We start from the raw sequence: 15,257 nt of genomic DNA, 5'->3' as shown, positions 1-15,257 counted from the left end.
TGCATACGAGCAGGGGCGTCACACCAAATTCTGGGCCCTGGGTACAAGGATTCACTGCGGGCCCCCCATGAATGTTAACTATTGAAAAATAGCAGATATACAAGCTCACAGCGCAGCACCGAGTGCCGCGCTGCGAGCTTGTAGATCTGCTATTTTTGAAAAATCTTGAAAATGTGTGCCAAGAAACCTATGTTTCCATGTCAGTGATGCTCAAACCTTTTCATGTGAAGGACCCCCCCATCTCAAAATATTTAGTTCCAGGGACCCCCCCAGAAGCAAAATTTGAGTTACAAATGTTCACTTAAAAAAATACATATATTCAAAGATTTGCACACATTTTCACGACTTTTCAAAAATAGCAGATCTACAAGCTCGCAGCGCGGCACTCGGTGCCGCGCTGTGAGCTTGTATATCTGCTATTTTTCAATAGCTAAAGTTACTAGGGCCCCTCCACCTTGGGCCCTGGTAACTCAGTCCCACTTTCCTACCCCTTGTGACGCCCCTGCATACAAGGAACAGGGATACTTTTCTCATTTGTTCAGGATCACAGAAAGGCTGTATGTGCTGAGTTCTGTGTCCAGTCTGAACTCACTTCACTATGTTATGTGGTTTTATGGAATCCCCCCACATAATGACTGCCGAATGTGACGCTGCTGCCTCCTCATGGCCATCGCAAAGCACTACAGCCACAAACTGAAAAACATGCCTTGGGTGACGAAACCTGTCTCAGAGACCGAAAGATGTCCAGTGTATGTTTTCTTTTAGTACCCAAAAATAGCACACAGAGAGTAACTATTAAACAAAATTGAACAGTGAAAAACAGAAGAATGTATTTAGAAATGTAGGGAAATTATTAACAACAAAACCTCCAAATGCATATGTTCTGAATCTGAACAGAAATCGACTTAAGGATGAGAAATAATAAGAAGGCACACTTTGACACAATAACAAACACAAAACAACATTAAAACACACTCCCTTCACAAGGGAGAGGCCACTGAACACTGGTGCACGTATACAGTACCTTCGCACTACGCGTGTTTCCCAATCCCACCAGGCTTGAGTTAAGACCCGCCTCGCGGAAACGCGAGACCTTCCAGGAGTGGCTGAAATCCTAGCTTGCCGGACACATGGAGGGTGGATAAAGTCAGTAAAGGCATGAAGACAATCTTAAAACTTAAAACTCACACTACTGGTGTACCAACAGTTATGTAATTAATTCAACAGCCTCCAGGCTCATGAATGACCTACTGGCCACTGACGCGTGAGCAGGGACGTGCAGAGAATGTTAGAGAGGTAGGGACTGGAATTTCCAAAAGGGCATTTTGGTGGAAGCACCGAAAATAGCAGACCTCCAAGCTCACAACGCGTCGAACTGCGACGCGTTGTGAGCTTGGAGGTCGGCTATTTTCGGTAACCACACTGAACTAAGCATAACCAAGTCAATACTGGAGATGTGGCGTAATGGCATGGATTTCTACACAGAGAGGGCAATTCTTTCAACATCAGATGCTGCATTCAAGTTCAGGAGTGTTTTGACAAGGCAATTCTATTGAATGCTGCCTTCAGGTATGGCATGGAAAGAGGGCATTTGCATTTCTTTCACCATAGTAAAAGTTGCATTTATGGTCTGGAAAGGGCAGTTTTTACAGACAGATAAAAGGGCAGGGGCTCAAGCCCCCTTTGATGTCTATGTGTGCACGTGTGAGCTTGTAGCATGGCTATTTAAATGGGGTTCAACACTGTAGAATGGCCCACTGGCCCCATCCACATTGTTCTCCAGTTATTTAAAGAGAAGCTGAAGTGAAGAATATTATTTTCTCCCTTTAAGAGCATAACTGCACACAGCGATATTGGGGACGACATTAAAGGACGCCTTCGCCCATGTTCAACTTATCTTCATATAATTGGTCAACACTCATGCTCATTATACGCTGGTAACATTTTTGTCGACTCCATCTGTGTCTCAGAGGAGGGGGAAAAAATCCACCTACCAGTGACATCATCGCTATTACTTCCTGTCTAACTAAAGAGTCATGCAAGCTTACACCAGCAGGTGCCAACCAATTTCAACCAGTACTATCATGACATCCACCAATCAATCCATTCCACCCAGGGATATGATTCATTATTCTAAACTCACCAGCAAGCCATTGTGATTGGCTAGGATGCACACCGTCGTAACATATAGTTGTTGTTTTTTTAGGCCAGGGGTCTTCAACAGGGGGTCCGGGACCCCTAGGGGGTCCCCAGAGTTACTACAGGGGGTCCTCCAAATCTTTGAGTGATAGATGAAAATCGTTCTCCTTTTTTATATCAACCACTTGAACCCTAGCATCCATATTCTGAGAACTTTAGCCAAAAATAGCAAATCTACAAGCTCACAAACCCGAGGCGTTGGCAGTTTGTAGATCGGCTATTTTTGACAAAGAGCTTTGGTGTAGAGGGGAAAAAGAGCAGACTAAGTACAGAGTGAAAGGTCAAGTTTATTAAGTATTGACAGTTCAAGTGGTTAAATATCTGAAAACACAAATTGACATGAATCCAAAATACACTGATGATTGTGCTGTCAAACGATTAAACTATATGGAATCTATGAACAGGTTGTGGGGGTCCCTGCTTCATCTCTCTCTCTCTCAACTAAGGGGTCCTTGGCCTGAAAACGTTGAAGACCCCTGCTTTAAGCAGATGATATGTTGCATAATTACCTGTATTTCTCTTGTACTCTGCAGTGGACCAAGACGTGCGCTACACAGCAGTGAGCAGCTTTATCTTCCTGCGTTTCTTCGCCCCAGCCATTCTTTCCCCCAACCTGTTCCAGCTAAGGCCCCATCATCCAGTGAGTTAAAAGCATTCCTTTCACTCACCTCAACTTCATCCACTTCTAATCGTTTGTTGTAGATCAGTGGTCATTTGGGCAGGGTTCCCACGGTCATGAAATTCCTGGAAATATTTTGAAATTAGAAAAATATTTTTCCAGTACTGGAAAAGTTTTGGAATTGATCAAGGGTCCTGGAAGGTCCTGGAAAAAATAGCTATGCATTGTCTTTGGTTATTGATTTTGTTAATACTTTTGGTAATACTTTTTGTTAATGACAAATTAAACATTGGCCAAATTGTCAAATATTAGAGGCAGAAATTGTGAAAATAGCATGTAGATCGGCTATTTTCACAATAAAACCGTGTTATACAAAATTCCTCAACTCTCTTCAAATATGATTATTTCAGGGGGTCACAGCCTGAAAAGGTTGAGAACCACTGGCATACACTACCTGTCTTTGGGCATTGCACATAGGAGTAAGCGACTCGTTATTGAGCTGAATTATTGTCATATAGTCCTGGAAATCGGGTTAAATATTCTGGAAAAGTTTTGGAAATTAATTGGTAAAGATGTGTGGGAACCCTGTTTGGGGGACCCGAACCCTCATGTTGGGAACCACTATTGTAGATAGGTGCTAAAAGTATTTAAGTGCTGTTTATTTTCTGTTACTACTCACATAAAGAACTATAATTGTACAGTGACTTTTCGTCTTTTGCAGGATCCTTCCACCTCACGGACCCTTACTCTAATCTCCAAGACCATCCAGACCCTAGGAAGTCTGGCCAAGTCTAAATCTGTGAGTGTCTCTGATTTAAAACCACCCTTATATTTATTTGTTTTAGAATTAGTGCAAAATTACAGTTTTAACTTTCTCCCTTTCACACATAGGCCAATTTCAAAGAATCTTACATGGCTGCATTTTATGATTACTTCAATGAGCAGAAATATGCAGACGCTGTGAAGAATGTGAGTGTTCAGTTTCCGTCCCATTATATGCACCAAAGTTTGTTTGTAGAATTATATATAAAACATGGTTCCTATATATGATGTATGTACAATATGTATCTATGAAAGTTATGAAGAGCATGGAAATTGTGTTGTTGTTGAAAATCTATGTGTGTAAAAACATCCAGATTGTGATGTGCGGGATGTATATTTCTCTACAGTTCCTTGACCTGATCTCCTCCTCTGGAAAGTGGGACCAGAAGAGCATTGAGACACCAATCATGCTGAAGGAGGGGTAGGAAAGCAGCAATCTGTTATTCAAAACACAAATAGGGCTGCAACAATAAATGTATTTCTTAACGATTATACAAATACACGTTACTCCTACAAACTTCAGTCTTACTTATTAAGATGGTAACTCTCTTCCCAAACAGAAAACTAGAGGACCACAATTAACATGTTTTGTTATACTTTGAGCATGTGCTTTTACATTCAGATTAACATTGGAGGGCCAAGTGAACATTTTCTATGGAATTCTGTTCAGTTCAATTCAAATTTTCTCATGACAATACATTTTCTTTAAAAGGCATGAGAACACATATATTGCCGAAGCAAGTGTCAAAATGACCCTGGGTTCTGTCTCTGTGTCTCCAAAATGTTATACCATTCATTGTCAATGGGGCTCTAATATTTGTCTCTTGACTTCAAGAGACAAATAGAGTTGTTGTTTCTAGTTTTGGATTAGTTCATTTTGATCAAATAGAGATTGAAATGTCCAAGCTTATATAAATAGCTTGGTAAACATGTTTTTTTTTGTATGTGGAAGAATCACTCATTAACAAGTGAGAGTGAGTGGAGAGTGGCCCTTACAGAATGATTTCCAGCTTTAAAACAGTACAGTACCGGTATATCGTCATTGTCGGGTGGAAACCTTGTATCTCCAAGTTTCAAATGTGTACCGGTACGTTCTTTCGCAAAGTAAAGCCCTGCTTCATCATACAAGGCCGTCGCACAAAAGTAGTGAAAACAGCCGATCTACAACCACACAACGCCTCGCACCGCGAGGCGTTGTGTGCTTGTAGATCGGCTGTTTTCACTAGTTTAAATCATTTTTAAAATGATAAATGTAAAACGAACGGTTTTGGACATACAAGGTTTCCACCTGCCAACGATGAGAACACTTATATCTTACTTAATGAGGCTGTAAATAAAAATACTAGGGTTTCTGGTCAGTGCACTGGCGTTAATGTAACTCTGGAAGTGTACACCTTGCGGTTTCCATGTTACACTTCCAGAGTGAGTGAAATTAGCACTCAGGATTTTGCAGTGGTAAGTTAGACCCAGTCTACCTCCTCCTTCCTGCCTCACTTCATCCTTCCTCACCCTCTTCTGTTTCTGCTGCTGGGCACAGGAGTGTTAAACTCACTATAAAGAGGGTTGATGGGAAGGGTTCGAAAGGCACAAAGGGCAGGTAAGAGGCTTCACTGTATAGAGACTTTACCCCCTGTGACCCTCTCCATGACCGCTGCCATCCCCCAGCCAACCATTCTTTCTCCCGCCAACAACATGCACTAGCGCAGATGCACTAGCTGCACTTTACCTTATACCTGGCTGTCAAATGGGTTTCAACGGAAATTATACCAGTTGTTTGTTATACTCATCGAGTAGACTCCTCATTGCCTGACAATATGGGTATATGCCATCCATATTGTATTCACAAAATTAACGACATTGCAATTGTCCGTCTCAAAATGACAGTATAAAGTAAAGTGTATAAACTTAGTTTGCTTATGTCAGAAGCACTGTTCATCCAAACAGTCTTTTCACTGGCAGATATATGCTTGGTATGGACACTGACATATATATGCTTGGTATGGACACTGGCAGATATATGCTTGGTATGGACAGTGGCAGAGAGTTGGTTACTGTGAAAACACTTCTGGGATGTCATAGCCGCCTGCATTCTGACCCTTGCTATCATTTACCCAGATGGTGACCTTACATTATTGGTCTGTCCCGAACCACTGCCCTGTTTTAGACTGCCACCTGCTGGTGGGATGTGACATGGTGAATACTATCCTATTCCTTTGCATTCCTTGCCACCTCAAGCCTTTACTTAGTGTGTGTGGTGAAAAAAAAAACACTTCCTGTGTTTTATGTACCTTGAAGATTTTACCGCCTTGGAGTGTTCTCCAAAATAACTTGGGGGGAGTCACAGACTGATAGAGTTGCAATGCATTGTTTTGGAGCGGTGCAAACCGCTCCTACGCTTCACTTTGTGTGTATTAGCCAAAGAAATTAGCATGGATCTCCATACAGATCTGTACTAATACACACAAAGTAACCGACGTCACGGACAGAACGGCCCATACAAGGAGATATGCACGTGTGTCGCATTTGCGTGATTTGATGACGCTATTGGCATGTAGATCCACATGTTTGTATGATTAGAGTAACAAAAGTAAGTATTGAATGTCATTTGTACTATTGCTCGAAGGCTATATAAAGTAGCTCATCAATGTCAACAGTTATATTTTGCTCACGGAACATCAGTTGTTTTTGGTGTGAGCCGCTGATGTACAACAAAGCATAGATTAGGAATTTAGCTTAAGTGAAAAAGAACATGCTTAGGTTCACATATATTTACTCTCTGTCGTCTTCTTCTTCTCCTCCCCCCAACTTTCATCAGATTTATGATAAAGCGAGCACAGGGGAGAAACCGGTTTGGTATGAAGAACTTCAAGAAGAGGTGGTTTCGTCTCACCAACCACGAGTTTACCTACCATAAAACGAAAGGTAACGCCAAAGGTTTGTTAGGATCTTCTTACGGTTACGTTTCCTCATCCGTTTGTGTCATCTGCCGTGGGTGTGTATACTGTGTGTTTCAGAAGGAGTGGAGAAAGAGAAACTGTGTTTGTGTGTGAGAGAGAGAGAGACAGACACAGACACATAGAGATTTTGGGTTTTGTCAGTCATTCAGTCTGTACAAAGTGTACCTCCAGAACACACATGTGTTTGAGATTACGGGCCCTATTATGATCCAGGTCTTATGCCTTATGCCTTAACTTCTTTGCCTTTTTTTACTATTTTGTTTTTGTTTTTTAAATATTTCAAATAGCTGATCTGCAAGTTCACAACATGCAGCTGTAGATCAGCATTTGAAGTATTTAAAAATGTTTTTCAAAATAGTGAGAAAAAGGTAAAGAAGTTAAGGCATAAGGCATAAGACCTGGATCATAATAGGGCCCTACGTTTCTGTACAGGAAATCAAGTTTAGCTGCAACAGAACAGGCTCACACTGAAACACAATACTCCGTAACAACGCATTGATGCCAGCACAACAGACACAAAGACATACGTACAGTCAGACAGATGTGCACGCACGCACACAAACACGCACGCACGCACACACACACACACACACACACACACACACACACACACACACACACACACACACACACACAGATCATTGAGTCACGTAGACAAATATATTCATACTATGCATTTCCTTTTCACTTCATCCCGTGACTGTTTCAGATCTCACATTCTGTTTTTGCCTTTCATTTCCCACAAGCCCCCAATCCTGGCTGATGTATTTATCCTCTTATCTCCAGGAGAGGGCGCTCTCTGCAGTATCCCTATAGAGAACATTCTGGCTGTGGAGAGGCTAGAGGAGGAATCCTTCAAGATGAAAAATGTAAGAACCTTTCAAGTTTAAACCATCATCAAACACTCAAAATCACCTCACATTTGAGAACAGTTCACCACTATTTGGATTCATCTGAATTAGTGCTGGGCAATATATCATTATATCGATATTGAGCCATTTTCATGATGTTTTCACGACACCGTTGTGTGGCTAAGTGTAACATTTTACGGTAGCCTACGGTAATGGATAGTCGCAGCCCTAGTTTTATTCCATCTGAGCTTCTACCCCAGTGGTTCTCAAAGTGGGTTCCAGGGACTCTGTGGGTTCCTTTAAGGACTAAATTGACCCATACAAGACTAAATTGACCCATACAAGTCTGTAACTCTGACAGTGTACAAATGGAACCAAATGAACCCTGACGGGTTCATTTGGTTCCATTTGTACACTGTCAGAGTTAAGGGAAGACCTTGAAATGTAAAAGTTTGAGAAACACTGTTCTACCCGACCCCCCATTTAGATGTTCCAGGTGATCCAGCCAGAGAGAGCGTTGTACATCCAGGCCAACAACTGTGTTGAAGCGCGGGACTGGATCGACATTCTGACAAAGGTCAGCCAGTGCAACCGCAAGCGCCTGAGCACCTACCACCCTTCAGCCTACCTCAACGGCCACTGGCTCTGCTGCAAGCTGTCAGCGGACACTGCCCCTGGCTGTACACCCTGCACCGGGTGAGTCAGCTTTCCCCCCAGAAATTAAGATATTTTCAAACAAATATCAATAATAGTGAATATAACAAGGCTCACAAGGCTATATGAGCTTGTACATCTGCTATTTTCACTACCGGTATATTGAAAATAGGCATAAGTGGTTAGTTCATAATTGTCTCCACCAGCCGAAAGGCATGGGGAGACTATGTTTTCCCCTCCGTCCGTCCGTGTGTGCGTCCGTCCGTCCACGTCAGTTTGTTACCACCCGGTCGCAGCTAAACTGTGCACACACACTCCCTGGATACCAATTCAGAACCTCTGCCCTAAATCTTTCACATGGGCCTTTTATTGCGCCACCCTGAGGCCAATTTTTGTCAAACTCATATTTTGACAGTACTCCTACAGATTTTGTCCAAAAATCAAGCAAATCGGTAGAAGACAGTATCTCTACAGTCATGTGATCGACACAGATCTGTCCGATTTTCTATATTCTATCCTGATTGGCTAAGATTGGCTTCCAAAGTTTGTAGGATTGGTCCGTTTTGAACAAAATGCCTCAAATCACAAACGCAGCGTGGAATTATCGTGAAATCGCACACGCACATTCCCACTAGGCCGAGGAAGAAATGCTGCATCAAAATTTTGAAATCAGCCTCATGGTGGCGCTATAACAGGCCAATTTGTGTTTTTACCTATAACTCCACAGATCAGTGTCAAACTTTGAACATGCACTCCCTAGTGGCCAAGGAAAAAACCTTTTCCCTGCATTTTTCACCTCAGCCTTTTATAGCGCCACCAGGTGGAGGACTTATGCAAAACACATTTTTGGACATGACTCCTTCAGATTTTATCCAAAGATCACACAAATCAGTACACAGTATCTCTACAGTCATGTGACTAAGACAGATCTGTCTAATATTTCATATTCCATCCTGATTGGCTAAGATTGGCCTCCAAACTTTTCAGGATTGGTCCGTTTTGAACAACATGCCTCAAATCATTAACGCGCTTACTGTGAAACTTTGCATGCACATTCCCACTAGGTCAAGTAACAAATGCCACCCTTTCACATTGGCCTGTTACAGCGCCACCATCAGGTTGACTTTTGCAAAACAATTTTTTTGAACAAAATCATGCATGCAGAGTCCGTGAAGCGGCCGTGAAGAAGACTTGGCACCATTTTCACATTGGCCTGTTATAACACCACCAGGAGGCCAGAATAACCTTCCTGACCTGGTGGAGGCCTGTGCTCGGAAGAGCACTGCTTCTAGTTTACTTTAAAGGCATAAAAGGTACAGGATTTGCCTTTGAAATGTAGTGGAGTCAAAGTCATGAGTATCCAAAAATACAAATATTAAAGTACAGTACAGATACTCCAAAAATGTGTACGTAAGTACCCTACAGTACAATCATCAGTGTATTTTGGAATCATGTCAATTTGTGTTTTCAGATATTTAACCACTTGAACCGTCAATACTTAAAAAAGACCTTTCACTCTTTTCTTAGTCTGCTCTTTTTCCCCTCTGCACCAAAACTCGCTGCGAGGCGTTGTGAGCTTGTAGATCTGCTATTTTTGGCTAAAGTTCTCTGAAGTGGTTAATATATAAAAGGAGGGAAAAAAGGTTTCTATCACACAAAGATTTGGAGGACCCCCTGTAGTAACTCTGAGGACACCCTGTTTAAGACCCCTGCTCTAATTTATTACTCTGTGGTATGACGAAATAGGCTATGAACCAGGCTTACGGCTGCAGCACACTGGTTGCCGAAGTGAAGTTCAGCAAAGGTCTTATTGTCCTGTACTGTGTTCCTGTGGTCCTGTGTGTGTTCAGTGGTCTCCCAGCCAACATTCAGCTGGACGTGGATGGAGACAGGGAGACGGAGAGGATCTATTCGCTGTTCAGCACGTACATGACCAAACTGGTCAAGATGCAAGGTCAGACATTTATTGATTTATTCATCAGGGACAATGCAACATTAATCAACATGTCGGTTTTCACATAAAAATGTAAATGGGCCAGAGTTAGCCAGAAGCTAATGTTCATCTGCAGTCCCTGAGCAGGCCGTAAAAAAATAATAAAACAATCCATACAAAAACATGTACAATACAATACAATACAATACAATACAATACAATACAATTCAATACAATACAGGGCCGCCTGCTGGCCTACCAGTCCAGGCGCATAGGCTCAGTGTAACCTGACAGCGTGTTGCTGGTTTGAGTCCCGATCCCGATTACCTTTGCGGCGTGTAATCTCTCTCTCCCCATTTCCTGTCAGTCTACTGTCCTGTCAATAAAGGCATACAAAAAAGCCCCCAAAAACATATCTTTAATACAATAAAAGACAAGACAAGACAAGACAAGACAAGACAAGACAAGACAAGACAAGACAAGACAAGACAAATAAAGGGGACTGAACAATTATAGTGAAATATGAGTGACACCAGTGACAAATATAGCTGATAATTACCCATGATTATAAATTTGGTTTAATCCACCTCTTAAGGTTGAATTTGAAGGTCAAATAGTTGGTGGTCTCTCTTACTGTACTTCAGTAGGGAGACTATTCCAGTGATGGGAGGATCTAACAGAGAAGACTGTTTCACCAAACACCCTTGTTGCTCTGTCACCACTTTCCCTTCGCTCTATGAACTGTGCCCATTTAGAACCTTAAAAATGTGACAAGCATCTGCAAAATGTTTAGAGCTATCGACACGAAGTGCGTGAGGGCGCATTTAACGAGCAAGCATGTGTTGTAGATTCTTTGTGTGTGTGCATGTTTTTGTCAAACATCTCCTGACGATTCTCACACTTACGGCTGGGAAATATAACTTAAAATCAATATCATGATTTCTTTTAAACTTTTGACTCAATTTAGATAAATGTATCTAAATATCGGTTTCGATATACAGTATTTTTGGTTAATTGCCCAGCTTTACTCACACTCATCCTTGTGTGTCCCTGCAGAGGCCTGTGGCAGTAAGTCTGTGTATGACGGGCCCGAGCAAGAGGAGTATTCCAGCTTCGTCATTGACGATCCCCAGGAGACCTACAAAACCCTGAAGCTCATCGTTTCAGCCGTGCAGACCTTGGAGCAGCAGCACACCAAGTACAAACGGGACAAGTTCAAGAAGACAAAGATAGGCAGCCAGTATGTATCCTATTGTTTCTTTTGGGCATTTTCCACAGACCTGTCACTTCATTAAGCTTCAGTAGTACTGCACAATCACATTTTGAGTGTTTTTACACTGTTGCCGTTAAATTAACGCTTAGGATTTTGCAGGAAATCGCAACAGAAAATTAACAGCTTAAACACTAGGGTACTCCCGGGGGCTGTACTTGGTCCCCTCCTTTCCCCTCTTTATACCAATCTATTCGCTGAAAATAGCCGGTCTACAAGTTCACATTCACAATGCATCGCATTGTGCAGAGTTGAGATTTGATTGCAAACTGCTGTTTGCAGTGAATGCTCCCCAAATGATCGCCTATTATGATATGCCCAGTATAGTGACACTTAGGGTTCATATGGTTAAAACGTTCCTCTGACTAGGGGTGCAACCGTTAATCGAAGTAATCAATTTAATCCTTTTTTTTTTTTTTTTTTTTTTATAATCGATAAGTTAATAAAATAATCAATGCATAATCAATCCCTATTTTGGGCATGTCATTAAAGGTGAAAATTGATTAATCTAAAAAGTAAATAATCGATATTTGCAGCCGTGCCACTGACTACTTTTTGTTTTTGTTTTCAGGGAGCATCCGATCGGAGACAAAAGTTTTCAGTGCTACATACGCCAGCAGTCTGAGAGTTCCACCTACTCTATCTAGACCTGGCTCCATGTGACGTTGCCACGGCGGCCAGAACCAGCGTACATGACTTCCCAGGGTGCATCGCTCCAGATGTGGAAATACAGACCTCATCGACAGGAGGCACAGACTTTGTGGAGGGAAGACAATACTAGAATGAAGACAAAAATCACACCAAACATCCATTTGGTCCCCTTTCTACGATGTGCGAAGAGAACAAAAGGTTTTCACTGGACATTTCTGGCAGTGACCACGCACTTTATTCTCCTCCAAGACGTTGGATGAACAAGCCTCGCAGCACATTGGAAAAAAAGAAGCTTATTTTATCACTTTGTTGTTTTTATTTTTATGATTCAATGGTATTATTGGTTGATGAAATGTTCCTTTTTATTTCAAGTCTCACAGACCAAAATCTAGATGGAAAGAGAGTGTGTGTGTGTGTGTGTGTGTGTGTGTGTGTGTGTGTGTGTGTGTGTGTGTGTGTGTGTGTGTGTGTATGTGTGTGTGTGTGTGTGCTGTGTGCAAGTTAGACTTTTTTAGTTTGGTCCCCAACCTCCTCAGGAAGGTCGTAAGAGACGAGGGCACAAGAAGGGATCACTGGGACCAACGTTAGCCCACATAGCAGCTATAGATCTTAGCTGATATTCATCGTTCTCCTTTGCAGTCCTATAGCTGCAACAGGTTTTTCAGCAAGAAGTCACTTACTTTCAAAGTATGAATTAGCCCTAACAGATGTATAAATTCCACTTTTAGCTTTTGATGCAGAGCCTTGTTTTATTGTGTTTGGAACCTTGTCATGTGCCCTTGCTCACCTGGTTAAACTACAAAGCAGAAATGTGCTTGCTCAGCTAACCTCCAATACATGAAGAGGGATGGTTATTAGCTTTACTTACACATCACATCCACATCTTTGCATTTTAATTAGTTCCAGTGAACCAGACAGGCAATAAAGAACGACATATTTCTGATTGTTTTCCCCCGTCGGCTGGTCATATTGTTGTGCTCTTGCTTTGTGAGTCTGCCCTGCACTGTAAACATCCTGAGAGTTTAACTCTGGTAGTGTGCAAACGTAACCACATGTGATTACACAACATTTGATTGCATTTGTACACACTCTCTGAGTTACAAATCGATACATTTAACACTGAGGATTTTACTGTGTGAGGTCTATGGCCCCAGTGGTTTAAATCCTATCTGAGCTATGTCCTGCAGTGATTTTTATTGGTCAGCACCCCAGCATCTATTGAAGGTACAAGATTGATTGTTAACCCATTGCATGTGGCTGTTGTTCTGATTTGAACACTGATTCAGCACATGTGAAGTATGGGACAATGATGGTAGCCAAAACAATAACTTCAGCAATGAATCGGTGACAAAAACCACAGATAAACAACTAGTTTTGTACTCCTAAATTAATAATCGGATCCGTTGTGTACAGTTTGTTTCCCATGGTTACAGGGTCCCAATCAGTGCCAGTCATCACTTTTCTAGATTTGTCTTTTTGGAACAAATTATACTCATTGTTGTTTTTATATCTCAAAATCTACTGTTTTTGAAAAGGATCAGCAATGGTCCAAATGTACATCAATTTATTTCTCTTTTATGTTGTACATGCTATTGGGAATCTTCTCAACATACAAACTGTGTTTTCTATATTGTCATACAAGGATGCAAATCAAATGAAACATTTTGTGTCTGGTAGGTATGCTGTGCTGGTGTATCGTGTGCACACGCACGTTTGTGTGCATGCGTGTGCCTGTGTATGTATGTGTGTATTTCTCTATGTGCATGAGTGTGTGACAGACTTTGAAGGGTTAAATTGCCAATTTAATTAATTTAGTGATACAGAAAAAGGCAGGATCCCAAGTGTTGTCAAAACACTGCCTATTGTTATGCAATAGAGTGTAGCAGGACATTACAGTGGACCAACCTCTATTCTGCTCTGTTATTGTCTCATTTTTATTGTATATTCACATGTCATTGTTCCATTGAAGGAACCCCTGCCAATAATTGTTGTTCTCCAAAACCATTTTATTTTATGTATATTGCGGTCATTTCCATTGCTGAATCATGAAGAGATCAATGTTGCTTTTAACCTGAGCTTTTTGTAGGAAGTGTTTGGGTCTATCAGTCACGATAACTCTACTCTGGGTTGTAAAACGAAGCACTGTATGTGTTTGTTTGTTTTTTGTTGCCAAGACTGAGAAGATAATATAGGTTAAATATAAATCAGTAAATAATGCTGTTGCATATCCGAAAGTTCTTTATCATATTTATTATTGTTTTCCAATATGTTTCTTCGACAAATCTGTTAATTTGAATAGGCCAATAACAGTTTAACTCCACTACCCTGAAACGCACACAAGTGTGGCTTATGCAATAATGGTTGTTCAGCATGCAATAATATTAAAAGCCCCAGTTGGTCAAATACACCAATCAAATTATCATAAAGCTGCTGACTTTTGCAGTGAAACTCCTCTTAAGACAAATGCATCTTAGCTATAAAGGGAGAACAGTGTATTTTGTAAAAATATTTTAAAAGTATTAAAATAAGCCTGTTAAATGTGTACATAAAACTGTTGAATGAATGGTGAAAATGTTTTTTTTTTCTGAATAACTAAATGAAGGCAATATTAATGCACATGTTGTCTTTGTCTTTTGTCAAAGGAAAACTTGTAGCTATAGCTCTCCCACATCAGTGGGTGGAATTTGATTTGAATATAGGCCAGTGGTGTGGTCCGGGGACCCTCAAAGTTCCTTGATGGGGTCCCAAATGGATCCTTACAGGTCACTGAGGTCAGTAACTTATGGCAAAAACCTTGTAGTTGTTATTGAAAAAGCTAAAGAGATTGTTTAAACAGTCTTTTTTTTAGATTTGTTTTGGGGCTTTTTATGCCTTTATTTGATAGGATAGTAGACTGACAGGAAACAGGGAGAGACACGGGGAATGACATGTGGCAAAAGTCATCTAGATCGGGAATCGAACCGGCCACGCCAGCAGGCATCATAGCCTAGTATGTGGTATATGCACCTTGACCACTAGGCCAGCGGGCGCCCCAATTCTCTCCTGATTTGATCAAGTGGTATGACAACCTGAAAATGTGTTTTCTTTTAATGAAAGAACTGGAGAGCAGGGCAGGGGAGACCCCTGTTAGGCCCGCCTTCTGAACAGACACTAGCTAGCCTACTGCAATGATAGCTAAACACTTATTTTAAATTCGCACCTACAAGTCCTTTAGCCTAAGTTGTATGAGCCGTTCTGAGTAAATTTACCCCCATTGATTCTGGATGGGGACCCAAATGCATGGCCCTGGATGGGGACCCAA

The 15,257-nt window shown here is 41.4% G+C and overlaps 1 protein-coding gene across 2 annotated transcripts in view; it reads left to right on the top strand.

Moving 5' to 3' along the window:
* The window catches only part of rasa3 (RAS p21 protein activator 3), a 62,922-nt gene extending 48,356 nt beyond the window's left edge, over positions 1 to 14,566 (top strand). The window contains exons 15-24 of one of the 2 annotated variants that reach the window (XM_080729210.1): positions 2,733 to 2,839; positions 3,540 to 3,617; positions 3,710 to 3,787; positions 3,988 to 4,061; positions 6,456 to 6,562; positions 7,384 to 7,466; positions 7,936 to 8,144; positions 9,953 to 10,056; positions 11,092 to 11,275; positions 11,877 to 14,566. In XM_080729210.1, coding sequence (XP_080585336.1) covers positions 2,733 to 2,839; positions 3,540 to 3,617; positions 3,710 to 3,787; positions 3,988 to 4,061; positions 6,456 to 6,562; positions 7,384 to 7,466; positions 7,936 to 8,144; positions 9,953 to 10,056; positions 11,092 to 11,275; positions 11,877 to 11,952 — 1,100 coding nt within the window. In that variant the 3' untranslated portion in view covers positions 11,953 to 14,566. Of the gene's footprint in view, positions 1 to 2,732; positions 2,840 to 3,539; positions 3,618 to 3,709; positions 3,788 to 3,987; positions 4,062 to 6,455; positions 6,575 to 7,383; positions 7,467 to 7,935; positions 8,145 to 9,952; positions 10,057 to 11,091; positions 11,276 to 11,876 lie in introns of both variants that reach the window. The other variant, XM_080729209.1, reaches the window with a different exon arrangement.
* Positions 14,567 to 15,257: the final 691 nt, after the last annotated feature.

Source organism: Nannobrachium achirus, assembly GCF_963921795.1.
Source record: "Nannobrachium achirus genome assembly, chromosome: 7".
NCBI lineage: Eukaryota > Metazoa > Chordata > Actinopteri > Myctophiformes > Myctophidae > Nannobrachium > Nannobrachium achirus.
The sequence above is the reverse complement of the archived record's forward strand: the minus strand, read 5'-3'. Positions and strand labels throughout refer to the sequence as shown.